Here is a 27,449-nt window from a genome sequence, read left to right as displayed (position 1 = left end):
AATAGCAAAGTAGTGCAGAGCATGTATGCAAGAAACCGCAACATTAAGAACAAGGTGTAGTCCACAGTAAACCACAGATGATAATACTATGACTGACACGGAGATCCACCCAGCCAAGGACATGAATAGGCTAGTAATAGGAGCACCTCGCAACTACCTACTAACTTTCTACCCTTATTCGTGACCTCCATCCCCTCCTGTCTAAGGTTTGTCCTCGGTAAGTTGCAGATGTGTTATATGTGTTGGACATAGATGACAGAAAGTAACTAAAAAGTAAATATGACTACATCCATCAACAACTATGATTCGTACACATACATGGAAAATGCTACAGCTTATTCAGAAAAATAGGAGGGCAAAAAGAGCTTTTGGGGGTGGATGGGGGACGAGTGCCCCTTATCCATATTTGGAAAACAAAATTATTCATTTACTTGATTCCTTCAAAATTCAGAAATTACCTTCCAGTCTCTAATGTTTTTTACTATGTTCTTTTGAGATCTAACATAATGGCATGGCCTTACGGGTACAACCTTGGTCTCACCTAAAGCAATGGAAAGAAGATGTATCTTTTTGATATGCTCTCTCTCTCTCTCTCTCTCCTATGTAAACCTCTATATGATCCTAAGAGGAACTAAGCACACATGCAAGAGAGGGAGGGCAATGTACTACACAAGTCAAATAGATTTTCTCCTTGTGTCAGTGATCAGAAAACCTCATAATAAAGCACATTGAGGAACCTTGACTCAGAGAACCATTCAGTGTTGTTATTATATCTGACAGGTGCAACATGATCAACAGTTGTACTCACTAAGGTCCCACCAATGTTTCCACTGACTCCAGAAGCAAACATAAAAATGGTGTGTTTGCAGGAAACACAGATAAAAGGTCACAGTTGTTTGCATAATATGAGCAGTTTATGTTTTGGTGAAAACCATTTTCCATAAGTAAACCCTTAAAGACTGTATTTCTGCAACAAAGATGGATAAGCATATAAGCAATAGGTACACAAAAGTCAGTAGCACAGAATGGAGTTCTATCCAAGAAGTTCATGTAATTGTCTACAAAACTTGCAATGTCAGAAGATGATACAAATATTAATCCACCCCTCCCCCCTATTAAAAAGAAAAGAAAGAAAGAAAGAAAGAAAACAGGAAAAAGGAGTACAAAATACTCTACTCAATACTCTACTCTCAACACCTTCCAAGCTCTTCCATTTCTGTATCATTACAATTCACATTAAGCTTACACGTTGTAATGACTCTCTCATTTGCATTTGCTTCTTTCAACCACTTGGCAATTCAAGCTATCGAAAGTATGACTAACCAACTTAATATAAGGATCTTGAGAACCCAATTAGAGTTCCCCATTATGGTCAACAATTCTTGAATCTGAATCCTTAGATGATTCTTAATTAAAGGATTAATTGAATAAATTTTGAAGAAGAGACCACCTCAGAGCCACTAAGCATTCTATGAGCAGACAGACATGCAATATATGCAGCAAGTATATTATTTTCAGGAGCATGCAATATAATAGTAATATGAATTCATGATGTACGTCCTATGAGACTTTGCAGAGGCAGAAAGTACAGACCGGTGAATCAACTTTGAAGAAAAATACTTCATTCCATTTCACTGAGATTATATCAGAAGATATAGAACTATATGAGCTATTGCCACGAGTGCGTGCACTTTGTTGAATGGACAGAGATGGACAAGGGTGACTCTGATCTGGAGCAAGACGGACTTCTACGGCATATTCATGAGAAGACAAGCCTTCAACCTGTTGGAACTGCATTTCAAAGGCGTCAATGTAAGAAATGGAGGATCATCCCTTCATGTATATGGAGGACAATTTGGAAGGAAAGAAATGACAGATGTTTTGAGGATAGAAGCAATTCAGTACAGAAGATTAAGATTTGTTATTCTGCTTTTGGTGTACAAAACTGTACTCTGGTGATACAGAATCAATCCTAGATACCATTTTAGTTTGATCTTATTTGTGGCATACTTTATATCCATTTCCACCTTTGTAAATATGACTTTTCAATACTACCTATGTATTGCTTTTGAATACAAAATGCTACCTGTTTCAAAAAAAAAAAAAAAAAGCGTCCATATGAGTTACAAACAACAATAACTAAGACAACAGGCTTCCAAAGACTTCAGATATAAATTAATCAGCATCTTATAGATGAGCCGAACTTGTTAAAGTTAGCTGGTTCCAACAAAAAGTTATCATGGGAAGGGTATAATTTTTTGGGTCGGATAAACTATTGATGGAGGTGGGTTTTCTAATTTCATCCAATAAAAAGTTTTTGAAAATTTTAGAGACTAGATTTCTAGTATAAAAAATTTCAAATTGTTTATAATCATAGAAAAAACACTTATAATGTTCTGTTAGCACTCAATATATCACTCTGACAACTATTTTTATTGTCTGATGCCGCCTTTTTAAGACACAGCTCATGAGTGATGAGGTGTATGCCTTTATTTCTTGACATCTGCTTTAGCATCCTTAAACAAGAAGCACACAACACGGGTTTCACTTAGGCTATAGGGATAAGCATGCCTCAAGTGAAATAAATAACACTGGATAGACCCAGAAAACAATACAGGTTACCTCCACTGCATCTTCTATAATAGAAAACACAATAGTTCTCTAGTTTATGTTTATACCAACTAAGGATTGCAAGAACATTAATTCAGATAAGATATTGCTTCAAGGAAAAACTTTTGCAAATGAACTTCCTAGATGAGCCTCAGTTCCAAATGATTCATTCCAACAAATGGCAAAGGATCATGCTAGTCTAGAAAGACAAACCAGTTAGGAAACTATTTACTATTATTTTGGTTCTGAAAGTTTTGGAACTCCCAGGAGAAACAATTCTTATACCACTGAGCAGAGGGGGAAAAAGGGTTGCATTCTGAAGCAGACAGCAGAAGGTTGATAGAGTCATGAGTACAACAGAAAAAAGGTATCCCCAATCACATGGTCTTCCCAAATCTTAATCAATGTACCAACGACTGCTCTCACGGAAAGTGGAGGCAGAGAAGGCTAACCCTGATATGAATTTGCAAGAACTTGAATGAGTCATCCCGTACCTGTTTTTTCTTATCATTAGATAGAGATTTAGAATCTCCACAACCATTTCCCTGGTAAATGTTTCCAGGAAGCAAATCACTTAAACCCTAACTACTACCAGAAGTCAGGAAGATGATTTTATTCATCTTGTCTCTACTCTCTCTCTCTCTATTAATCTATCTTTGACAAGCATAAAAAATAGTGCGAGTCTCATGACTTAAAAGTAGCAGCAAATGCAGCTCCACAAGCATCTATTGTGAAACAGCTAGTAAGTTTTCCTAGTTTCCATGTCCTCCATTAAACACAACACTGTCATTTATGAAGGAGCTGATGTATTTTACACAAATCTTTAGTTTTCTATTACCACTGTAAAAGAAACTGGATACATACCTCTGCAGCTGCTATGATTATTGTCACCATTATATTGCCTTTTTCAAAAAAACTTCCTTTCAAGTGTGAATCCAGCATATTCTTCGCAACAGGTACTTTAATTGGTTTGCTATCTCCAGAAGGCATTTTAATTATGCTGGGTAGTCCCCTGATTTCTGTAGCTCTTATGAAAATGTCCTGACCAAGATTATTCTGTGGGATAATGAAGTAATTTCTTCTGTGATGAACATCAATGATGGACCTGCTTCCTCCAGTTGGTGAGACTGCATCCTGTCAAATAAAATTAGAAAAATAGGGATACATTACTAACAGTAGGAGGAGGATATACAAGATATCTGATACAATATCTCATGAAGCATAGTGAATTGCATATTTTAGTTTGAATAGTTTCTTGAATTACTCAAATGTTGTGTTAAGATATTCAGTGGAATGAATCACATGGTAATATCTCATGTATACGTAACAAGTAACAGCAGGTAGCTGGAGAGAAATTTTTAGTGTAAGTAATGATCCTTAAACATGGGTGCTCTTTAAGCTTGGGTGCTCCATACTGAAGAAATTGATACCAAGTTAGAATATTTATCAAAGAAAGAAGATTTGCCTGGTAGGACTCCTTGGCATGGCTGAGGTTATTCCAGCTGGCATAGGCCTGAAATATTGTGTTGGCATTAGACACAGATATATTTAAGTTCAAATCCCTTGTAGATGCAAGACGAATCTGGGAAGCTGCACCAGGAGCATGGACATCGTACTGGTACCTGAATATTTAAAAAATCACTCCAGATAATAAATCCTCAAACTGAGGTGCTCTCATACATGCTAAACATTTTGCAGAAAAGGAGGTTGATATGCTAGGTCAAAAAATCCCCCCAGCAACTACATCTCTACAATAAAAAATGTAGTGAATGTTGAAACCAAAATATAAGTAGACATCTGACAAAAGCAAAGATTGACCATCTAAGAGAAACAAACACAGAATTCAGAATAGGAATGACTCAAATGGTTTGATAGTTCCCATATAGATACAACTCATGCTATAATGGCAAGATTGAAAAAAGTTGCAGTTCCAGTCTACAGTTATGATCCAAAATATCAAGGCAGAATGTTTGGGCAAGACAAGAAAGGAACTTAATCTTTGTCTGAAAAGGGCAGCCCGGTGCACAAAGCATCCCGCATTCATGCAGGGCCCAGGAAGACACACCTCAAGGGGTGTGAACTTAATCTCTGTCTTCGAAAAAAAATTCAAATGATCAAATAACTAGAATATAATCAGTAGTTCCATGATCAAGTAATGTATGGATTTCATATAAAAACCATGAAGAGGAAGAGAACATTTCACACGATGTGTCACGGTAGAGTACCAGGGCCCTAAAAGTTCTAGTTTCCATTTCAAGGAAAAAAATTGTAGCTTATACTCATCTTACTCATCAGTAGAACTGTTACAATAATAATAAAAGAAGTAGTGGAAGTTAAAAAAGTAGATAGAAAAAAACCTCAATGATCCGTCAACTGGCTCCAAAAGAGGCTCCCAAGAATCATACTTATCATTGTATGATCTAGCAGCCAAGGAAAAGGTCACACTGGAATTCAGATAGTCAGACCTTTGATGTAAATTGAAAGTTATGCCACTGAAAGACACGTTACACAAAGGAACCATCTGCGAATTGAGTAGAACAAAAAGAGATATAAATTAATAATGGATATACCCTGTTAATGTAATCCAGAATAACAAATAGCATGTAGAAGCATTAATAGCCTGTTTCTTCTGAAAGATCAGAAGTGCTTTTTTTTTCAATAAAGCACTTCTTTTTAGGTTCGTGAAGAAATTAAATGCTTTAGAATAGTAGTGGAAGATGTCTTTCAGTTTGAAGCTTTCTCCTAAAAATAAGTGCTTTAGATCTTTTTATGACAAGAATACCCATATAAGAAAGAATTGACAACTGATAAGCATATCCTTTTTCGCAGTTTGATAAAAATATTGGCCAATCACAAACTGCTACTCTCCCTAAGAGCTTGTTTAAAAAACACTTTTGATATGAAGATCTTCTCAAAATAAACTGATTTTGACAGCTTGACCAGACATGTTACAAGTAGAAATTGGGAACTTATTTATATGTTGTGAGAAATATAGGAAAATAATATTATTGAATTGTTGTTGTGTCTACATTATTACATTGAGACCCTATTTATAGACCCTGTAATACAATCTTTTACCAAGTAGGATACTATTAAGTATTCCTATTTATATTCCAATTCTAATACGATTGTATAAACCTATTCCTATTCTAATAGGATTGTATAAACCTAGTCCTATTCTAAAACTCCCCCTCAAGCTAGTGCATACAATTCATGTACCTAGCTTGTTACAAATGTAATTAACACGAGGACCGATGAGGGGCTTGGTGAAATGTATGCAAGTTGATCACTCGACTTCACAAAATTAACAATCAATCTCAATGTGCTTGTCTTCTCATTAAGATTTTGATGCATAATATCAGTTGTGAGAAATATGGGAAAAGAATAGTATTGAATTGTTGTTGTTTCTACATTATTACATTGAGACCCTATTTATAGACCCTAGAATACAATCCTTTACCAAGTAGGATACTATTTAGTATTCCTATTCCTATTCCTATTCTAATAGGATTGTATAAACCTATTCCTATTCTAATAGGATTGTATAAATCTATTCCTATTTCAATAGGATTGTATAAACATATTCCTATTCTAACACTCCCCCTCAAGCTAGGAGAGATAGAGGCAGGTCGAAGAAGAACTAGGAGAAGTGATAAAACTGGATATGGCACAACTTTAACTTGTTGAGTACATAGTCTTAGATTGGGAAGGTGTGGAGATCGAGGAAAAGGGCAGAAATTAGTAGATAGTCGAGTGTTGTTGCCCTTTAGATGGGAGAGGTAAGGGCTAGACCCATCTTCTTGTAGCCAGATTAGAGCTTGTTTGGATTGACTTATAACGTATGGCTTATAAGCATAAGCTCCTAATATGACTTTTGGCTTATTTTTATTATTTGTGTAAAAAAGAAGTGCTTAGAAACACTTTTTTTCATCTTACCCAAACACTACAAAAGTGCTTAAGAGCTATTTTGCCTGAAAAGCACCTAAAATAAGTCAATCCAAACAGGCTCTTACTAGTAGTATTTAGTAATTGTGTAATTTCTTCAGCATCTAAAGTAAGGTGTTCTACTATTTGTTGCTTCATTTTCTTGATATTTTGCTCACATATTTTTCTTTCAACCCAGCTTCAAATAACTTCTCATTTGAGTCGAGGGTCCATCAGAAACAGTGTCTCAACCCTACAAAGGTAGGGGTAAGGTCGACTTACATTCTACCCTCTGTGGACCCCACCTGTGAGACTACATGAGGTATGTCACTGTTGTTCTATAACCTAGTAGAAGTATTTTCAAACAATTGCAATTTGTTCTATCAATAATACAACTAATTTAACCAATTTGGCAATTAGAAATGTGCAGCAGAAACTAAAGCTACCGAAAAGCATAAATTGATTACCAAGCCACCATAATCATCAAAAAGGGCTGCAGAGAATGTTCTGATTTCTGCATCAACCACCATATCCTCTAAACCACTAGCCATATCTCGATCAGCAAGCTTTAAAGCAAGCCTCTTTGGAGGTTTCTTGAAACCACTGCGAACAATGAAAGGTCCCAACTCATCTCCAATAACCCACAAACTAAATGGTTCCCTCGTGAATTTGGAATCAGATGTATCCCAAATGCTTTGTTCCGAAAACTGATCACTAGCAACCATATCACTGCGGATGCATCTTAAGGAACCAAAATCAGATTGATTTGGTGCTCCTTTGCAGGCTATACAACCCAAGGATACAAAGCCTGGAGGAGGCTGGGGCATCCAAAAAGATGTACCATCAACTGATCTATGTTTCTTTATCTGTCCCACAAGCGTAAAATCTGAAGGGGCTTTGTAAAGCTCATCAGAATCCTGAAGTACAATGCAAGTATTTGGAGACTCATACCCTTGAACTGCAATATCACCAAAATATACCATCCCTTGAGGAATAATAGGGCGCCATATAGATAATTTCTTTCTAGATCCAGAACCTTGATTCCACCAAATTAGCCTAAATGTAGCATTGGCTTCAAACCTGCGACGAGAGTTTACTGTAGATGACCTCTCTGATTGAACTGCGTGATTTTGACCAGACGAAACCCCAGTTTCTGAGCTCTTTGATGTTTCAGAAAAATCTCTGGGAAGCCCAAAGAAAATACGCCGAAGATCATATGCTCTGCCGCACATCTTCAAAGTAGTCGGATCTGAAGGCAGGAAGGTACCAACGGAATTATCCACACGCCAGAATGCCAATTTGGAAGATCTGGTAGCAAGACTAAGTACAGATTAGAATATATTCTATATTGAACTGAAAAGCATGTATAGTGATATTGGTAACCGCATTACAGACCGGTAAAATATGTACAAGTATGCAAAACCAATGAGTCGTATGATTTGACTTGAATGCAATTTGGAAGAAATGAGTAAGATGAGAATAAATTTTCTTTATCGCTTATATACTAGTTCCAGTACCTATGATTCCATGAATCAGAAAGAAAACAAATAAATAACTTCACATACCGATTCATCATGCCAATATTAACACAATCTCTCAGATCACATGGTGAAACTAAAGAAGCTAAGATGCACCAGGCAGACGATATTGGAGGTTCCATACTTCCAGGAGAGACTACACAGCCCACTGCAACATAACCTTTCGGTGCTTTAGGGAACCAAATGGAACAAGTGCTATCTTCTTTAGATAAACACGTGGTTGGCCCCAATTCACCATCCTCGTAGGGGGATGAGGGCCAAATAAGCGTGAAAGACTGAGGCCTCTTTACTCTGACAAAGCTGGTATTCAGAGCAATGACTCCTTTTGTGGGTGGTTTGTCACTGTTGAACTAGAGCAGTTAGTATCACAGGCAAATTTGCAAAGGTAATAGAGAGAACGAATCTGGGGAAATTTACTAACATTGGTGTCAGATAGTCTCCAATTGTTCCATAACCAGGTGGAGCTCGAGCTCTCCAGAAAGCATATATTTGGTTACACGGACCTGTGATGAAACAATCAACATTAGTCATCAGTTTAGACCTCTCTTTAACACAAGGGGAAAAAAATTACTCATGGATGCACTAGTTCATACTTTTGATAGTCCCAACTTTGTCAAACTCGGAGCACACCACAGTCATTTTCTTTGATGTGGTCCTCAAAAATGCTAAGATATCATCCTCAACTGCCAAAAACAGTCTTAAGATGCTGAACGAAAAGTTCATAAAAATATCGGAGACAGACAACTGTATATTTGACTTTCCAGAAGCATTAGAGAACTTCACAGAGGTATCGAAAGGTTCCACTATTCTGACTCCATTGCTCTCCATAGTTAATCCAAGAACATTTGCATTCACGTCAAATGTATCACCTTTTAGAACAATCCTGGAAACATCACAGCCAAGTTTGTTACATAATACCTTTTAAGAGAAAGCAGAGCAACAGACAACCAGGTGTCCTCAAATTACAGTTAGTGTCAAAACTATAGATAGAAGAGATATACTGATTAATTGATTATTTATGAATGCATGACACCTTTTATAGCTTAACCACAATACATATGATATTTGTCTAATATAAGATAGTATCTTACTTAAGAATGTGAGTGATTGTCGCCAAACTCTAGCATTCTAAACTAACACACAACGACGATAACAACAACAACTACTATAACGCCTCAATTCCAACACTAAAACTTGAAATTAAAGGTAATATTAAGAAAAAGTGGAAGCAAAGCCTTGTACTTATCCCCTGCATACAGCGGGGGATATTTTTTATTTCAACATTGCATTGCACTCGAGCTCGAGCTAAATCCATTAATCATTACAGTGAAAGCCACAAGGACTGATGAAAACACCAAATGTAAAATCCAAACACCTCATTGTAGTCCCCAATCAAAAACACAATGTGAAGACCAAACGAGAGATTTATCATAGTTCCAAACATAAATAAATGAATCAAATCATTTCCTGATAGCTTAAGAGTTTAGATAAGGTGATTCACACAGTTAAACTTGAGACCTGAGCAAGTGAATATCCAGTATCTCAAATAGGGAGAAGGGACAAATAAACCTCTCAACTTGCGATTTAGAGCGGATATATTTCTCATTAAAAAAGTGGTGCATATATACCCTCGCCGTCTAACAAATGGTGCATATTTATCCTTTTCATTATTTACCACATGGCAATAACTTGTCATTATTTTGGACCTAAAGTGTAATTCGGGTCGTATTGTCTAAAGTTGGGTCATTTAAATTGTTGGCCCCATTTTTTAAACTAAAAAATCAGTTTTAGAAAAAAAAAATTAACACAGTGAAGTTGTTAACGAAAAGGATATATATGCACCATTTGTTAGACGACGAGGGTATGTACACTATTTGTTAGATGACGAGGGTATATATGCAACACTGTTTTAATGAGGGGTATATCTGCTCTAAATCGCAAGATTGAGGGCTATAAGTGCCCTTTTTCCCTTTCAAATATCAGTCACCCATCATCAGAAAGCACACAAACTTGGCCCATAAAAGGAAATCAAGCTCGTATATGAGGGAACGCATTGCAAATCTAAAACAAATAGAAGTGTCATTTCTCTCATAGTTTTAGTGTGTGCACAGTATGAAGGAAAATATTTTCTTGGAAAATGCTTGTTAGAAAAATAAGTGATTTTCTTACGTATTTTCTTGTGGTCGGTAAGTAAGCAAAAAATATTATCCTAAAAGAATTTGTATATAATCTAGACAATAATATGGGAGGACTACGGGGGTGGGAGTGAGGATGAGGTGTGCTGGAGGGTTGGCAGGACACAATCTTGTGGAATGCCACTTGTGAAAATTGTAATCCCTACTTTCATTGGGGAAGTCATTTTCCTTATTTTTAAGAAATTGGAAAACATTTTCCTCCACAGTGAAAACACTGTTAAGCTTTTCAAAAAGACAATTAACACAACTGGACAATCTTTTTTCTTACACATAATACACCAACAAAGAAATATATCTTTGTTACCACTAAACTGAAACAAGTTCTGGATGTTGCTTAGTCTGCCGTGAACCTCAAACCATAAAAAAATCTTGGAAAAAAGCTTGCTTTGCAAATGAAAGGGAACATGAGCTCTTGGACACTAGAAAGACAGCTGATAGAACGGTCAGTCGGTATATTAACCTGACCAGTCTTTGGTAACTACTCTCTCCGCCCCAATTTTATGTGATGCACTTTCACTGAGTATGGAGTTCAAGAAAGAAAAACTTTTAAAATTTGTGGTATAAAACAAGTCATTGATATATTTTTTTAAGAATGGTAAGTTTTATTCATTAGCATAAAGACTATGTTGGTAGCAATGTATAAGCCATAGATATTTTCTTTGAGACGAAGTCATAGATATTTGTGTGGCTATAAAGCATCTCACAAGAGTAAAACAGGAAGTTTAAAGTTGAATCTATCTATCTATCTATACTACCTTAAAAGCATGAACTTTCTAACCTGAATGTTAAATTACTATAATACCCCCCAAAAAACACCCCCTAACATAAATGTTAAATTATTATAATACCTGCAACTAAAAACACTCAATTCAGTATATCTCTAAATTTATTTATTTACTTATATATTTTATTAAAGCAAACACCTTTTCACATTGAAGGATTGTGACTTTTTAGAAGAGTTGTGACTTTTCCAATGATATCTTAAAAGCATGAACTCCTTAACTTGGTTGTGATTTTTCAGAAGAGTTGTGACTTCTTGAAAGGATTGTAATTTTTCCGAAGGGTTGTGACTCTGATAAGGCACAATAAGCATTTGTTCATACTATATCCTTTTTTGACTATAAATAGAGGGGTTTCCTCTCATTTTTAAATATACTACCTTAAAAGTATGAACTCCTTAATTTGAATGTTACATGATTATAACACCCCCAACTTAAAACACCCCTAACTTGAATATTAAATTACTATAATATCACAATTAATAACACTCAATTGGTATATCTTCTATATTTTATATTTATGTTTATATTTTATGTTACTAGCTTCACGGCACGTGCGTTGCACGTGAGTATCATATTATATAGTATACGATGTTGTGAAATAAAATTAATACTCCTAAATTAAAGGATTTTAGTAAATAATTATATTTGAAAGAACATAGGACAAATGCTTTAAATGATTAATACAGATTGTCATAAAGTTACTTGTATTTTAAGATCAAAATGAACAGATATCATTGAAACATTTCAAAATACATTCAAAGTTTAAATATGGAGAGAAGGTAACATTTCTTTAGTAGTATTGTTTTTTATTTCACTCAATTTTGTAAGCAAACTTAACCAACAAAATAAAAAGTCAAAATAAAAAAGGTCACCAATAGTCTTTCCTCTTGAGGTAATGACCATAAATGACGAACACCATTTAAGTACAATTTTTCTCTTAATATTCATACTTAAAATTTAGTATGTGCATGCTACTAATAACAATTACCATAAATATTCAATATTTTATCTTTATACGTAGTATATCATGAATATTTGAGTAAGGCCATCATAGAGAGGTAATTTTACAAAAAAAAAGTACTCTTATAGTGAAGGTCAACACTGTTATAATTAAGTAGAATGTTATAGAGACAAAAAATATAACATCAAAATTAGTTCTAAGATTATTATGTCGTTACAGTGAAATGTTGTAATAACGAATGATGGTGAAATAGAGGTTTGAGTGTAGTCAAATACTTAGCTTGATCAATTCTTTGTTTTAGATATACATACTTCAGTAGCATAATTTAATGTTAATATATACATATGGTGAAAAATATTTCATTTCTTTAAGTTTCGACCTTATCTATGCGGAATTGTAGTCTTTTCCTTTTTTCTGTCGGGGACATATCATATAGTTGTAGTCTAATAAAAGTATCTTGTATCTTATAGAAGTTGTATCGTGATATAAAACATTAAACTTTTTCAATAAAAAAAAATTAATAAATGAATAACTATATCTATTTTTATATAGCTAGCAAGTAGTGTATCTTATGACATACCATTTTCTCAGATTAAAATGAACACAAAATAAGAGGAAGTTCATATTTAAAAATTTCATACTCAATATAAATATAAAATATGTATATATATATATATATATATATATATATATGGAACAATTCATAGCCAATGAAGAAGGAAGAAGAAATATATGTTCATGTTATATTCACTCTAGTGTTCCATCTGATTGAAATCTCTTGCCACCAATACTTTACTTTCTCCGTTCGTTTGTACTAAATTATCTATTAAAAATTAATTATTATCATATTATAAGTTAAAGTGAAAGTCTATTTTTGAAATAGTGGACTTAACATCAAAACTAATAACTCAATGGATTGCGCTGATGTCAATTGTGTTAGCAAAATTAGGAAGAAACTCCTTCGTTTGGGGGAAAAGAATAAAAAATGGAAAAACAAAAAGAAATAACTTACCCCAATCATGTGCTTTTTTGTCGTATTTGTTTATTATTATCGTCTCTCCCACAACTTGATCTACTAATTTTATTAGAAAAAATAATCCACAATGTGTGTATTCGTCACTGTTCACTCATTATGTGAACACTAATTATTAAATTCTCTCTCTAATTAAAACACAAAAGAAATTAATTAAAGAAACAAAACAAGAAAAAAGAAATGAAAAACCCCACACGCTATATACACAAGTTTTCTGTGTGAAGAAAAGTTCATAGTTAATTGCACATTTCTCTGTTTTCTTCATTTCTTCTTTAATAGAAAGTCAATACCAAAATTTCAATGCTAACAACCTCGACGAAACATATCAATGGTTTAGGGATAAATCACTTATGAAAATTTTAAATGATCTCAAATTGTCCCAAAAAAAAAGACTTCCAAGAATTTATTAAGAGTGAATGGTTGTGATTTATGACCGAAGAAACATGAAGGTTGAAATTGTGTGACTATTCAAAGGAAACAAGTCTTCTTTTAATAAATAAAATATGTAGGTTAATTAAAAGCGTATTAATGTTCTAAAATGATATAAAATAATATTGAAGTATGTATGTGATGAATATCGTAAAAGGAAAATATAAGTGTGAATTGATGAATGATTTGCTACAATTTGCTCACCAACTCTTTCTTATGTGGTACCTCAAATTTCGTGAATTTCAAACCTAATCAACTGTTGCAAATAACACTTACTTGAGATTTTTTAAGATTAAGAAAGAGCAGAAAACTTTAAAAAATCGTAGTTTAAAAGGGGGAGAAAACCCATCTATTTATAGCTAACAAATAGTAGTATGAATAGGTATTAATTGTGCCTTATAAGAAAAGTCACAACCCAACGAAAAAGTCACTGCTCATCGGAAAAATCAAAATCTTTGAAAAAGTCACATCTCATCTGAAAAGGCACAACCCTTTGGAAAAGTGACAACCCGAAAAAGTCACTGCTCATCGAAAAATTTACTCCTCATCGGAAAAGTCACATCTAATCGGAAAAGGCACAACCCTTTGGAAAAGTGACAACCCTTTAAAAAAATTACAACGCTTCGAAAAAGTCACAACTCATCGAAAATGTCACAACCTGTCAAGAAAGTCACAACCTTTCGGAAAAGTCACAACTCATCAGAAAAGTCACAACCCTTTAATGTCAAAAGATATCTACTTTTAATAAAATACAATTGATTAAATAAATAAAATAAACTGAGTATTTTTAAATAGGGGTATTATAGTAATTCAACATTCAAGTTTGGGAGTTCATGCTTTTAAGGTAGTATAGATAGAAGATAGATATAGATATTATATTAATATCAGGCACCTTTACATATTGAAGGATAGTGACTTCCAATGAATTGTGACTTTTCAAAGGGTACTGACTTTTCTGAAGGGTTGAGACTTTTCTGATAAGGCACAATAAGCACATGTGCATACTATCCTTCGTTGACTATAAATAGAGGGGTACGGTGGACTCGATTTTTTATTCCTTTATTTTGGTTTATTTTTGAATCTCTGTTTGTGTGTTTTTTCTCTCCATTAGACTTCTTATTTTCTATAAAAAAATGTATTATTATTTGGGCTAAAAAAATTTAGTTCAAATTCTTGAACTTTTAGAACATTTATACTATTTAGCATGAAATACACGTGCGTTTGAGAACTAGTTATTTCTAATTATGAGAGATACCATTCTTGTTTGGACAAACTAAAAAGAAGAGTGCATCTCATAAATTGGGAAGGTTAATCCATTCCAGAAACCATTCTACTAACTAAAGATCTAGAAATAGTCGGGTTAAAGGAGTTCGACTATAAGGAAGATTCATCCTTTATACAGGATTAACCCGATGATCTTTGTCCTATGGTGAACAAACATATATATATATTGACAAAATTTATAAAGCCCCACCACCACCCCGCACATTGCCAACCCGTTTTCATGAGAAGTTGGCATCACAAGTTCATTCTTCTGATTTACCTCCTTAGCAATCCAAAAAAGAGGACATGTACTGACAAAGAAAAATGCTGGAGAGACGAGGGAATAAAATAAATACAATCCATCCAATAAAAGCATACTCTTTCCAGTTTCTCGTCTCCATGATAGGGTCATATAAGAGGACTTCGCAACAAAGGCATCCCAAAATGTCTCTTAAATATTATATCAAACTACTCTTACCTAGAATTATTTTCAAAAACCTAAACAACAAAAGACACTTACAAGGGAACATAAAAATGGTAACCATACAAAAGAAAAAAATACTACGAGTAGCGAATACAAATAGCACTGGTACCAATTACACAAGTTCCGCTCAGGGCTCAAAGGCAGTGTACCTTACTTTTGCCTACCCAAAACCAAGAATACGATTGTGATAAATAATTGTGTCGAGGTATATAAAGTCAACCAAAGGAATACATAAAGAGGGTTTACCAATATCTTGAGCAACACCGTCGATTTCCTTTAAGATTTTTGGTTAGATGCGTAAGCATTTTCTAAAAGGTATCAGCATCAACCTTTTGTAAGCCTGTTCTAACAACCGTTTCACATCCAATAGACCAACACCACTTTAGAACCCAAAAGTTGGGCTGCATGTGAAGGAAGGCGTCGGAAATACAATGTTATAGCAAGGGAATTGAAAGATTTTTAGTTACTCTCCCGACTTATAATTTACGGCTGGATGCATAAATTGATTCATAAAACCTAGTAAACTACACAGGATAAGTAATACATTACCAAAACTTACGTTGACCATCACAGTAACACGGGAAAGAAGAACTGATGGAGTGGTCCGATTTCATGTGTCATACCAAAAAAAGAAAAACTGGGAGAGCAGCAAATCATTCAAAATACTATGGTGTTGTCAAGTATCTCCATTAAGCATGCTTAATCCGAATCAACAACATAATCAAAAACTAAAGAGAGCTTACTGGACGGACCTTTGTCATCATCTTATTGACACTAGAAGCTTACACCATCAAATTTTCTCAAAACTAATCGAGACAACCATTTTAGAAACTAATTCAACAAACATAGAGTCAATACTCTAACCAATCGACATATTATCAGAGAAATCATCAGTACAAATATAAGCAATATTCTAGAGAAAAAGGAAAGTAAAAAAAATAAAAAAAAATAGGCCTACTGAACCAACTAGCATGTCCCAAGACAGCTGATAAGAGGACTTCCATATGCAACTTGGAAGTTCCATGAAATCAGGTTGCAATATGAAAAAGATTCAATTCCCAACAGATAAAAGTAACAACAAAAACGACACACTGTAATGGTCAGTAGAAAGAACCGACCTGCAGAATGCATCCAACTGTGTGTGCAATAATTTGTTCGAAAGAGCAGCAGACTCTCCCACACTTCTTGATGTATTATAGAAGGTAAGCTCTGGACCAATAGCCTGTATTGAGTTCTCCATAAAATGTAATGAAAATACAAGTAGCAAGTTTAAATTTCTATAAAATAACTACTGTGAATTCAATATACCACAGATCATTAACACTAAGTTTGGTCGGGATGAAAGGCAGGAGAGATGGAAATGATACAGGATCTTCATGGTCATTTCCATCACTTAGTGAGGAAATGAAGGACAAGGAATGAACAGGTTCAGTAACTGTTTACGTCAGTTTTCCAATCACTATGAAGTTAGACATAAACATGGAAACATACCACTTTACTTCCCCTCAAGTTGAATCAAAAAGACCGTATCTACATGATGACTCAAACTACACGAAGCAAATCAAGGGGGTTTCTCCCTTTAAGCCATCCCACTCCATTGTAGAATCAAATATAGTGCTAACAAACTTCACATGCTAAAACGACATATACACAGCAAGACATATATAATGTATAATAGAGCCAAATTACTATCCAGATTGTAGACATTCTAAGGATTAAAGAAAAAGCCCCGATGATATAAATGGCAGAATTTCTTCTAATGTAGATCATGTCAGTAATGATAAAAAATGGGAGAAGAAGAAAAAAGTGTGACAAAAAGTTGCTTAAAAGATGTAAATTTGGGAGTAGAAAAAGAAAGCAGACCCTGAGAAGACTGTATTTTTGGTTCTAAGAATCCTAGTATAGATAACATTTTTGTCTAGAAGGCTTTGATGATTCGTACTGTAGTCAAGATCTTTTAGAATCACAACTTCCCAACACATTTTGAGATACTCATCTCCAAACTGATTGTGTTGAGAGGACCCATGAATCTGAACCTAAGGTCACTCATGAGATTATGGACTGTCATTCAGCCATTCCTATTTACTGGAAGGCCTAAACACAAATGCTAATTTAAAAAGAGACAAAAGGGTTGCCAAAACAAAACAAACAAATAGCACCTGTTGGAGAAAGGTTACATGAACACCAGAGAGCAGCAAACATTCTTAAGTGAGTAAACCATGGTGTGTATCACAATTTAATCATAGACAAGAAGAGTTTCTCATTCACGGAGTTTTTGGATTGTAGAAACTAAGGTAAGGTGAAAGACTTATGCAGTTATGCTTACATTTGTAGAAAGGCCATACATGAACCATTTTAGTGTATTGCTTTGGAAGGAAAATCTTTTACTGATATTAATGCTACTCATATACCCTGTGTAACAGCAAAAAGTGGGGTCCGGGGAGGGTAAGTGTATGCTGACCTTACCCCCCCCCCCCTTCTACCTTGGAGGTAGAGAGTTTGTTTCCGATAGACCCCCGGCTCGAGGAAAAACAGTTCAAAGCATTTTGAAAAAGGAAATGACGGAAATGTAGAAGCCAATGAAAACCTAAAAAGTAAGAGAATATCTTACCTTCAGCTCAAATATCAATTCTGTAGATCTGCTGACATTAGGATTTTGTGATGGCACAGCATCCACAGTCTCTCCAGAATCATCCTCCAATGGTCCTACACATGAAGCTTCATCAAGGAGGACTTCATCATCCTCTGAAGCAGAATAACTGCTATTGGATCCAAGTAAAATGCATGAATCCAAATATTTTCCATTCTGAACCACAAAAGAAAAAGGAAATCAACTTAGCCATTCCCTCGCCATCAAAACAATAGAGCTTCATAATTAATATTTGTATAATAAGTGAATCATGTGTCTAGAGGACATACCTTGATCTTAACATTCCTAAATTGCAACTTCTTTCCACTTCCAACGTAAATTATAGCCTCTTCACTCGGACCAGAGAGATTTTTTCCTCTCCTATCTTGCAAAAACAAAATTCCACCTTTGCCATCATATATGAAAAGATCATACCTTTCATCATCGGCAACCAAAGGTCTCTGAGGAGAGAGTGAGAGTTCCGGAGAAGGCTGGTTAAAAACTGAATCATTAAGAATAAAAGCATCTACAGTATGAGAACTTCCATCATCGTCATTTGCCAGCATACTTCGAACATTTGGTACAAAAAACTCCACAACAGCAAGCAAAAAATCAAGTGCAACTAGAAGTTGTGGCCTTTGAATGAAGAGAGAAAACGATGTCAAATTTTCATTGAATCTTGCATCGAGAATAACCATTGCAGGTACAAGTTTCATGTCCTCGTCACTAATAGTATTGAAGGTCATGCCAGCATATGCACCAGCATCAGCCACTGATTGTGAAGGATTATACCCAATTGTTTCCGGCTTCCGAATTGCCAACCTGAGTTCCTGTGCTATACCTTCACGATTATCCATCACGGTGAAATCTTCAAGTGTTGAAGACAAAAAGCCTTCTCCCACTGTATTGGATTTGTAGAGAAGCCACAGACCACTTACCTTGAAAACAAAAATAAGATTTGGATTCAGAATTTTGCATGCATAAAATTAAGGGGTCATTTGGTTGGGAACAAGTTATCCCAAACTTTGCAACCAAACAAGACACCAAAATTTTATCACTAGACTATTTTTTCATTCCAGGACTATTTATTTTTATCCCTCACAACAAACGACCCCTAAAAGATAAATGAAAACAAAGATTAAACATAATTGGAATATAATTATTATCAATAATTGATGATGTGCAAAATTTATGATTTAAAAAGAGATAATTCAAGATAGATATTGAGTCATCACAGTATGTATACAACTATCCAAAGCATTGCACTTCATGCATATTTGTTTGAGATCAATTCATCAATAAGTGAGAAAATACATTTTTCACAAAACTGCCTAACCAGAATGAAGGTGATATGCAACATCATGCCCAACTGTTTGTATTTTAGCATCTGCCTCTGCTCAAATTTACTTTTGTTCATCAGACAAAAACGGCAAACAAAGATCAAACATGCAATAAGACCAATTCCCTCACACTGTCTTCAATGAAAATGCATTTGAAAATTAGCAAAATTTGTTCCCTGATATGTTTCCATTATATCATCTAACTGACAACTATTGACCCAAGAAACATCAGAGAACAATGTTCTTTCATTTCACAAAATAAAAAATTTAACAAACTGGAATAGCAAGAAGATGGATGTACAATTTGAAAGGGTAATAATTTATTTTTTTTAAAACCTAAATAAAGGAGCCTCAAACTGAGTTACCTGCATCGTTGCAAGCGATGCATCCCGTGTCAATCCATAGTGAAGGCCAAGCTCAACCAGATTAATAGCAATAGAGACCTTGGTTACAATCCACTTATCTTTATCTTTATCTTCAGCTTCAGATTTAACAACATCAGAATTTCTCGCTGATAAATGTTGTGCCTTGTCAGCTGTAGGTGATGAGGAGTCATCTATCAGAGGCGGCACAACATTAGGAGTCTCTGAAAGATTTTCCTGCGCGCATTCTGCAATTATCTCATACTCCTTGCTTGATAGAGCAGCTTTTAATTCTTCAATCTGAAATTTTCAGACAGCATGACAATTGGGAAAATTTGAAAACAACAGTCAGATAACTTTTTGTATTAAAGTACCTTGATAGCAACTTCAACACTAGGAATTTGATGTAATAGGTCCCGCAGTGATCGCAGTATAACAATTGAAACTCCATTGACGTCTTGGATGATACTCTCACCCAATTCGGGGCCGGCACCCACATTTAAATTGATATCTTCGACCTAAAGGAAGGCATATTTGAGACATGTTCTCAGCTGAACTACGTATTGGAGCAACTTCAAGAAAGGGACAATTTTTTTTTGACAAAGAATCAAGAAAGGGACAATTAAATAGTAGACTATTGTCGTATCTGCCTGTATTACCATTAAGCTTATAAAGCAAGCCCACCAAATTAACAATTTACGGCAATCTACAAATTCCCTATTTAAAGGATTCTCTTTGAACAAATCGCAAAACCTTTTCAAATGTTACAACATGCATTAATTGAGCTTCAAACGGATTTTTTGATTGGTAATATGCAAATTCTGTTTCATGCAAAAGCATGTAAATCTGACGGCAAAAATGAGATTTTATTGAGTTAGACTACTTAATTCTCATTCTGTGTCTAATTTCCAAATCAGTCTAAGAAAATTGTGATATTAGCAACTAGCATCTCCATCAAAAACTTTACAAACAGAGATAAACATAAGGATCTTACAGATATAGTTAATATTTCCCGGTGTACAGCATTCATATCACTTTTGCTACCACAAAACCACTGAAACTTGTTTTGGACAGTAATGTGAACAACATCAAGCTTCAAATAACTGCAAGAGGAAACTATGAGATCAGCTGTGATTATTTGTTATACAAATGTTACTAAAGGTTCTTTCATAAATGTTCAATCCACATATCACCGCGATACAGAGACATGGATATCAACATGAAGATACACCAAAAATTGGCAGCAAATTAAAATTTTAAATTAGACAACTGGTGATGGGTGCATATTTTAACAAAGTGACTCGAAAGCATCACCAGAGAATTGTAAACTCACTCAAGGCTATCGGTCCTTCGAGGCATTAATATTATCGGCTTTCTTAGAGAAAGATCCAACTTGAAAGCAGGCGATCCTTCAACCTCACTTCTTGTAAACCACTTCTCTGAGTTTGTAACTTGATCTGTTATTCTGACAACATCATTGGAACTGTTTGGAACAAGACCCATGAAGTAACTGACAATCTACAGGAAAATCAAAATATTATGACATTATTTATAACACAAGAATAGCCAAATAGAAAATTTAAAGCTTTACTACCTCTTGGATAAAGCGATTCAAATAAACAATCCTCACTTCGGACAGCTGGCCTATAAGGCTGTAATCATAACCCATATAGTCTTCATCATCAACATTGAATGAACAAAACTCCAGCTGCAATCCACAAACACAGTGACCAGTTAGTTTCGGGAAAATAAATAAGACACCTCCACAGAAATGTATTGAATGACAAACCAAAAGAATAGATACAAAATCAAGAACAAAGCAAATTTGTGGCAGAGAAGCCAACATTGTTCAAACAGCTTGTTGGTTTTTTTCTATTTTACTATATCTGTTGCATGAAATTATTCAACGAACAGTAAGTTTAATCTCCGCCAAAATAGTTCAATGAAAGAACCAGTAGATGCTCTACGATCAAAAGTCTGAACTGGCTAGAAGTCTGCACAAGTTAATGTCCACTCCTTTATTGATATTAGAAATAAGGGAGAGCGAGGCGGTTGGTGTAACTCAACAATTCCTGAATATTATTCATGCTTCAAAGGTGCGTAAAAAGCACCAAAGGTATGTTCAGATTTAAACCACAAATTATAGTAAAGAAAGACGCATGATGAAGCAAAAATTAAGCTATAAAAGATGCAAGAAAAAAAAAACTGACAATATAAATAAAAATTAGAAGTAGAGGAATTTAAAAATCCATAATCAAATGAAATGAAGTAAAAACTAATGTTAATAGAGTTTAAAAACCTCTTAGATTTCCCATTTTGATGCAAAATATTCTTTTGATTCAAATTCAATGCCTAGTTTTTTTTCCTGCAGTAGATTTTTAATTTCCCAATCTTGAATTTGAATTTGAATTACTACATAGCCATCCATGAACTTAACAATTAATGGATCAATTTTCCATTTACATTTATTTATTCACAGAAAGAATTGCCGTACTATATTTGTTGTTTAGTGCTTTCCACCAGGTTTTTGTTGAAGTGCATGCCTCAGATCTTAGCACCTTCATCCGAACGCCCAACTTGTGTTGTGCCTTACTTCCAAACTTCATTGCAAGTTGGCCACGCCTTTGTCAACACCCTTCAGTTCAATTTTATGTAAAATATTTCTCTAATAGTCCGTTCCACAAAGAACTGCACCTTTCTATATTTGAAAATAATCTAATTTTATAATTGTCATTTACCTTAAAGACATGCCTTTCTACCAAAGTAACATATTTAAGATCACAAGTTCCAAAAGTTGGTCTTTCTCTCTTAATCTCCATGCCTAGGCAAACAAAGAACTGCACCTTTCTATATTTGAAAATAATCTAATATTATAATTGTCATTTACCTTAAAGACATGCCTTTCTACCAAAGTAACATATTTAAGATCACAAGTTCCAAAAGTCGGTCTTTCTCTCTTAATCTCCATGCCTAGGCAAACACCTATATAAATTGAAAGACAGGAAGTTACCAAGACTACCTCCTTTCCATGTTAGGAGCCACTTAGTTGTAACAGAAAACCTTCACTCATGCTTGTCAATTCCATCTCTCCACCAACTGTTCACTGTTACAACGTTAGCACCACCTACATTTGTACTAATACTGTTTTTTCATAGAAGGATGAAGTGTAGCTATTGATTTCCATTTTGTTCGTGAACAAGTTCAACAAAAGACACTTGAGGCTTATCAGTCATCACCTTCACTTCATTGATCAAGTTGCTGCCGTCCTCACCAAGCCTCTTCAGCGTACAGCTTTTCTACGCCATTTTCACAAGCTGAGGCTTGCTCCAGTCACCCCCCACTTGCGGGGGCATATTAACAGATAATACATGTTATACCCTCAGTTTAGGAGTTTGTTATTAGCTTCCTATTTTTCAGCTATCTGATGGTTCAATAATACATGGTTAGTCATTTGTATTATTTAGGATTTCCGATAGTTTCCTGTATTCTAGGTTTTCTGCTGCTTTGTGCTTTGTACCTTATCAGATTAGTATTTTCAGTTTTGTATCTGCTCTATATAAAGAGCATGTTATACGTGAATACAATCATCTTTTTCTTTTACATCCAAACCTTTATAACACCATGACCGACCTTTGAGGCAGTTGAGCATTATACCACTTGAATGTGTTAAATTTGGAGACTTTAAGAATTTAATCTAAGTGTCGAATATTTTGTTAATTAAGTTAGTATGGTCATGATACGTTGTTAATATACATGAGTTTGTGTATGTAGATTGAGGTTGTTGAGTATCATTGGGGCGGCTGACACAACTTTCAGCTAAACTAGAGCGACTTTGAGGCATGCCGAGCTATAAGCTTCTTGTGTGTTTTCAAATCAACTCATGCTTCGAAAATAACAATTTAAGATGAGATTCCCTGCATGTGCGAAACAAGTTTGCATGGTTTGCTCCATGATTAGACTTAAATGATGAAAATGTCCAAGTCTTGAACTTCATAAAAGTTTCTAATGCTTTTATGCAAATCTTGTGCTATGGTGCGACACACCCAATTATTTAAATGCCTCCCTTGATGTTTGGTTTAAATCATTCTTGGCATGCTTTTGTTGATGATATTATATTTCATTTTCATCTATGAAAAGAAATTGACCAGCTGATCAAGAAAAGGAGAGATTACTGTGTCTACTGAAAGCTTCATATACATAACTCAAAAATCCCTATCCCTAATTGGAGAGATTATTGTGTCCCACCTCAGAAGATGAAACCTTCTCCCCAACAAAGTAACATTTAACAAGAACGGTGACAAAATAACCAAAAGTAATGAAAGAATTCCACTCAATGTGCCCAATTATTTTTAAAAAAATTGGTGGTGTCAGGGCATGCATCTGCACAGCTCAACTATTCCTTCAGGTACATGTTATCTCCCGCCAAACCAGCTACTGGGTAACTCTGCCTACCAGGGATTTAGACAGATGGAAAAAAAATCACCTAGTGTTGCTGTTTTCGTCTCTACTGGAATAAGAATCTAGGTCTCCAAGGATCGCATCCACTCATTGGCCACTAGGCCACACCCTGAGTGAAAGGATTTTTAAATTTTTCTTTTAAATAAAGGTTGCTAAAGTATCAAACCAGAAAAGTGCACATCAACTATTTTGATCATACCTGCGGGAGTAACTAGGCAAATTGGATGTTAAAACTTCATTACTACTATAGGCATAGCCAATAAAGACAGCAGTCACGACAACAGCAATCAATGATAGTAACGGCAGCAATAGCTAGAAAAACCACCACACCAGCTATACAATGAATTACCTCTACAAAAGAACTACCACCAGGATTCCTCATATCACATGCCCAGAAATAAAGGTGACTACTAGGAAGGCTGTCATCACTAATTCTCAGATTTCCAAGAGATGCCTTTATTGTAAAAGAAGATGGAAACACCTGGCCAAGGAGAAAACAAGATTGAAAATTCACACTCACATGATAAATATCACAATGGAAAAAATCAAAATTGATAGAAACAACAGACCTTGATATCAGTAAGAAAATTGTCCTGAGACAAGGTAGCGAGCTTATATCCACCCTCTTTCATCAGCAAAATCTGGGCACGAGCCATGTTCAATGTCAGACCAAATATAATCCTAGACTTCCCCTTCCCAAGCAAACCCTTCACTGCAGGCACATCCATTGTTTCAAATAACTGAGAATCAACCACATTTTCCTTGGGATAATCATGCTGTGTAATGGCTGATGAAGAAGTGTCACTGAAAAACTCAGGGATTTCTTCCCCCACATTAATGGCATTTACAAATTCCATTACTGCCAGTATTGTTGGTCTACGACAGAAAAAAGACAAGGTAGCAAGTGTGACAACTACCTGTAATAACCAACAAGCAATTAAATTAGAAATCGTTAAGCGTAATTAAGCAGACAGATTTAGTCACATAAGAAATACCGGCTGACCTTTGTATCAGTGCTAGTATAGCGAGGTGACTTCCGGTCATAAATAGCCACTTGAGCCGTCACGAAACTATCTAATGTATCATTCATTATTACAGGATTAGTTCCGCTATCGTTAAAATCGATAGGCAGAAGACCAGCAAAACGATTAAAACTAGGAGCCTTTGACATGGTCTTTTCTGAAGGTAAAGAGTTTCCCGATGAATAAGGACTATCAACCAGGTCATTTAAATTTTCAGATGCCTCATAGAACTCCTCTTCTCCTTCATATTGACTAGATTCATTGCATTGGGTCTCAACATCATTTAAAAGGGGGGGTGCAGTAATATTTCTGATGAAGGATCGTGCTAGATAGCAAGAGCCAGACATCCCTGTCCGGCAAACCAAATCTTCTATCTCAAGAGCTTTCAGGAGAGTCCCTATAAAAATATCATTGCCTCTAATTGAAAGTTCAACCTGTGTAAGACATTAAATTTAAACCATTTAAGCAAAAGAATAGGGATAAAAAGAAAACCTTAGACTTGCAGTAGTCTTACCCGACCACCTGTTGCTCGAAATTCAAATAAGCCTCTTTCCTTAGCTAGAAGTGCCTTAGTAAAACTCTGATCATGCTAGAGAAAGTGGAAAGCACATTATACTGTCAGTGTGGTCATTTATTTTACAAGAAAAAATGTTCTTGATAGCTTTCACCCATACTCACCTCATGACTATAATTGAAGGACATCTTTAACTCATCAAGAACACCGGTCAAATACAGACTCTCCATTTGTGAGAGATCAATTATATCATTGCCTGCATGATCAGCTTCATAATCTTCAGACTCGGATGATGATTCAGATAAACCAGTTATAGGAGCTGATCCCTGCACGAAACCTCACTTTTGAGAACATTCCCATCACAACATGTTAGGACTTGATGAATATATACTCCTGTTCCCCTCTACAACACCCAACCTCACAAAGGGGGGAAAGAGTACCATCATGATAGCAACCATGCTAGACACTCCATACAGGCTCCTAAAATTCTGAAGACTTAATTTGTCAAATCCTTGGAAGTTTTTATTTTTTTTAAAATAGACAGTATTGTCCTAGTTCTTAATCACACATCAAAAACCTATTTTTCCATTGCTTTTAATTGATCCCATTTACTTATAGTTAGGATCTCGATCTATTAACAACATCCAGAGGAAAGAAATTAGAAGAGAGACAGAAAGACAGACAAACAGAGACAGAGAGACTCCTGCAAGTTTCAAGGCATCCAACAGGTTTATCACACTTAAGCCTCCAAGATCGAATTCCGCTGACCACTCTTACCACATTTTCACCTTTATACCAAACTATTAATAGCATTTCAATTCTTATTTCACCATAGACACCCACATAAGGATGTTATCTGACTTAAGAAATTTGAACTACAATTTTACGCCTCTAACCATTGGGATGTCAATAAGTAATTTATTCCAAATCATCCTAAGAGAAAGAGCACGAAGGTCTACCGATGCACGATAGATGGCCCCCTGCAAGTGACTCTGCCATGTCTTCTTTAAATCTTCAGAGTCGCAACGTAATATTAATGCATTTGCATCTTCCACAATCTACATGTGACAATAAGGTAAGCAAGGTCAGAAACCGGAAACTGCATGACCAGAAAAAGACAAAGATAGAGAAGTACGTTGTTGGATCGTTCAGCACTGTAGACAGCCAACACATATTGTTCATTGCCAACATCATTTGGAGGAACTTGATATAGTTGCTTCCCTCGTAAACTGCAATAAGGCAGTACAACAATGAAGCTAAGGAAACATTGCACAGATAAAAGATGTAGAAGACTGACCAATAAGAATTACAATCAGAAAACCTAGATAGGCTTCACAAGAAGACCACCAAAAATCTTGGGATTGTCTATTTTATTTCTCTTTTTTTCCATTAATTATCAAATATAAATTGGAAACAGCTTCTCTACCTTCACAAGGTACGGATAAGGATTTGTACACACCACCCTCCCCAAACCCCACTTGTGGAATACACTGGGTATGTTGTTCTTGTTGCATCAATAAAAAGGAGTTATTGTTTATAAAAATTCCGAAAAATCCTCCATTGCCCTAGACACCGTCCTACACTGCACTCCTTCCTCCGGAAACCTTATCATATTAAGTATCCACCTAACACCCATGAGATCTTCAACTCCATACAGTTGGTCATGTCTATCCAAAATTTCAAAAAAAAAATGATGTTGACCAGCCTTACGTAGTTGCTTTTGTGGTGTTTTGTTGTAACTTGATTGATTACGTGATGCCAAACATGCACGAAAGTCTTTACCTGATATACTGCTTGTAAGATCTAGAGCCAGGATTTTCCAGTATATAAAGGAAGGATCCAACAATACATAGGTATCTACGCTTCCATATAGCCTCCCTACCACCAACACCCTACAGAATAAAA

At 35.2% G+C, this 27,449-nt stretch overlaps 2 protein-coding genes across 2 annotated transcripts in view; one reads left to right on the top strand and one right to left on the bottom strand.

Moving 5' to 3' along the window:
- The window catches only part of LOC125841392 (lon protease homolog 2, peroxisomal), a 369,735-nt gene that overhangs the window by 121,772 nt on the left and 220,514 nt on the right, over positions 1-27,449 (top strand). The gene's annotated exons all lie outside the window — the stretch shown is intronic.
- LOC125841418 (uncharacterized) overlaps positions 1-27,449 on the bottom strand; it is a 56,182-nt gene that overhangs the window by 10,737 nt on the left and 17,996 nt on the right. The window contains exons 19-42 of the mRNA XM_049520540.1: positions 27,327-27,436; positions 26,680-26,773; positions 26,504-26,602; positions 25,709-25,870; positions 25,545-25,619; positions 25,012-25,464; positions 24,578-24,925; positions 24,358-24,489; positions 21,145-21,258; positions 20,884-21,068; positions 20,545-20,653; positions 19,925-20,068; positions 19,554-19,850; positions 18,139-18,786; positions 17,831-18,025; positions 16,338-16,441; positions 8,666-8,955; positions 8,494-8,575; positions 8,100-8,414; positions 7,002-7,842; positions 4,968-5,131; positions 4,076-4,232; positions 3,475-3,744; positions 1,594-1,791 (exon numbers count right to left, since the gene is read on the bottom strand). Of these exons, the coding sequence (XP_049376497.1) occupies positions 1,594-1,791; positions 3,475-3,744; positions 4,076-4,232; positions 4,968-5,131; positions 7,002-7,842; positions 8,100-8,414; positions 8,494-8,575; positions 8,666-8,955; positions 16,338-16,441; positions 17,831-18,025; positions 18,139-18,786; positions 19,554-19,850; positions 19,925-20,068; positions 20,545-20,653; positions 20,884-21,068; positions 21,145-21,258; positions 24,358-24,489; positions 24,578-24,925; positions 25,012-25,464; positions 25,545-25,619; positions 25,709-25,870; positions 26,504-26,602; positions 26,680-26,773; positions 27,327-27,436 (5,586 nt within the window). The remainder of the gene's footprint in view (positions 1-1,593; positions 1,792-3,474; positions 3,745-4,075; positions 4,233-4,967; positions 5,132-7,001; positions 7,843-8,099; positions 8,415-8,493; positions 8,576-8,665; positions 8,956-16,337; positions 16,442-17,830; positions 18,026-18,138; positions 18,787-19,553; positions 19,851-19,924; positions 20,069-20,544; positions 20,654-20,883; positions 21,069-21,144; positions 21,259-24,357; positions 24,490-24,577; positions 24,926-25,011; positions 25,465-25,544; positions 25,620-25,708; positions 25,871-26,503; positions 26,603-26,679; positions 26,774-27,326; positions 27,437-27,449) is intronic.

This window comes from Solanum stenotomum, chromosome 10, assembly GCF_019186545.1.
Source record: "Solanum stenotomum isolate F172 chromosome 10, ASM1918654v1, whole genome shotgun sequence".
Lineage (NCBI taxonomy): Eukaryota > Viridiplantae > Streptophyta > Magnoliopsida > Solanales > Solanaceae > Solanum > Solanum stenotomum.
The sequence above is the reverse complement of the archived record's forward strand: the minus strand, read 5'-3'. Positions and strand labels throughout refer to the sequence as shown.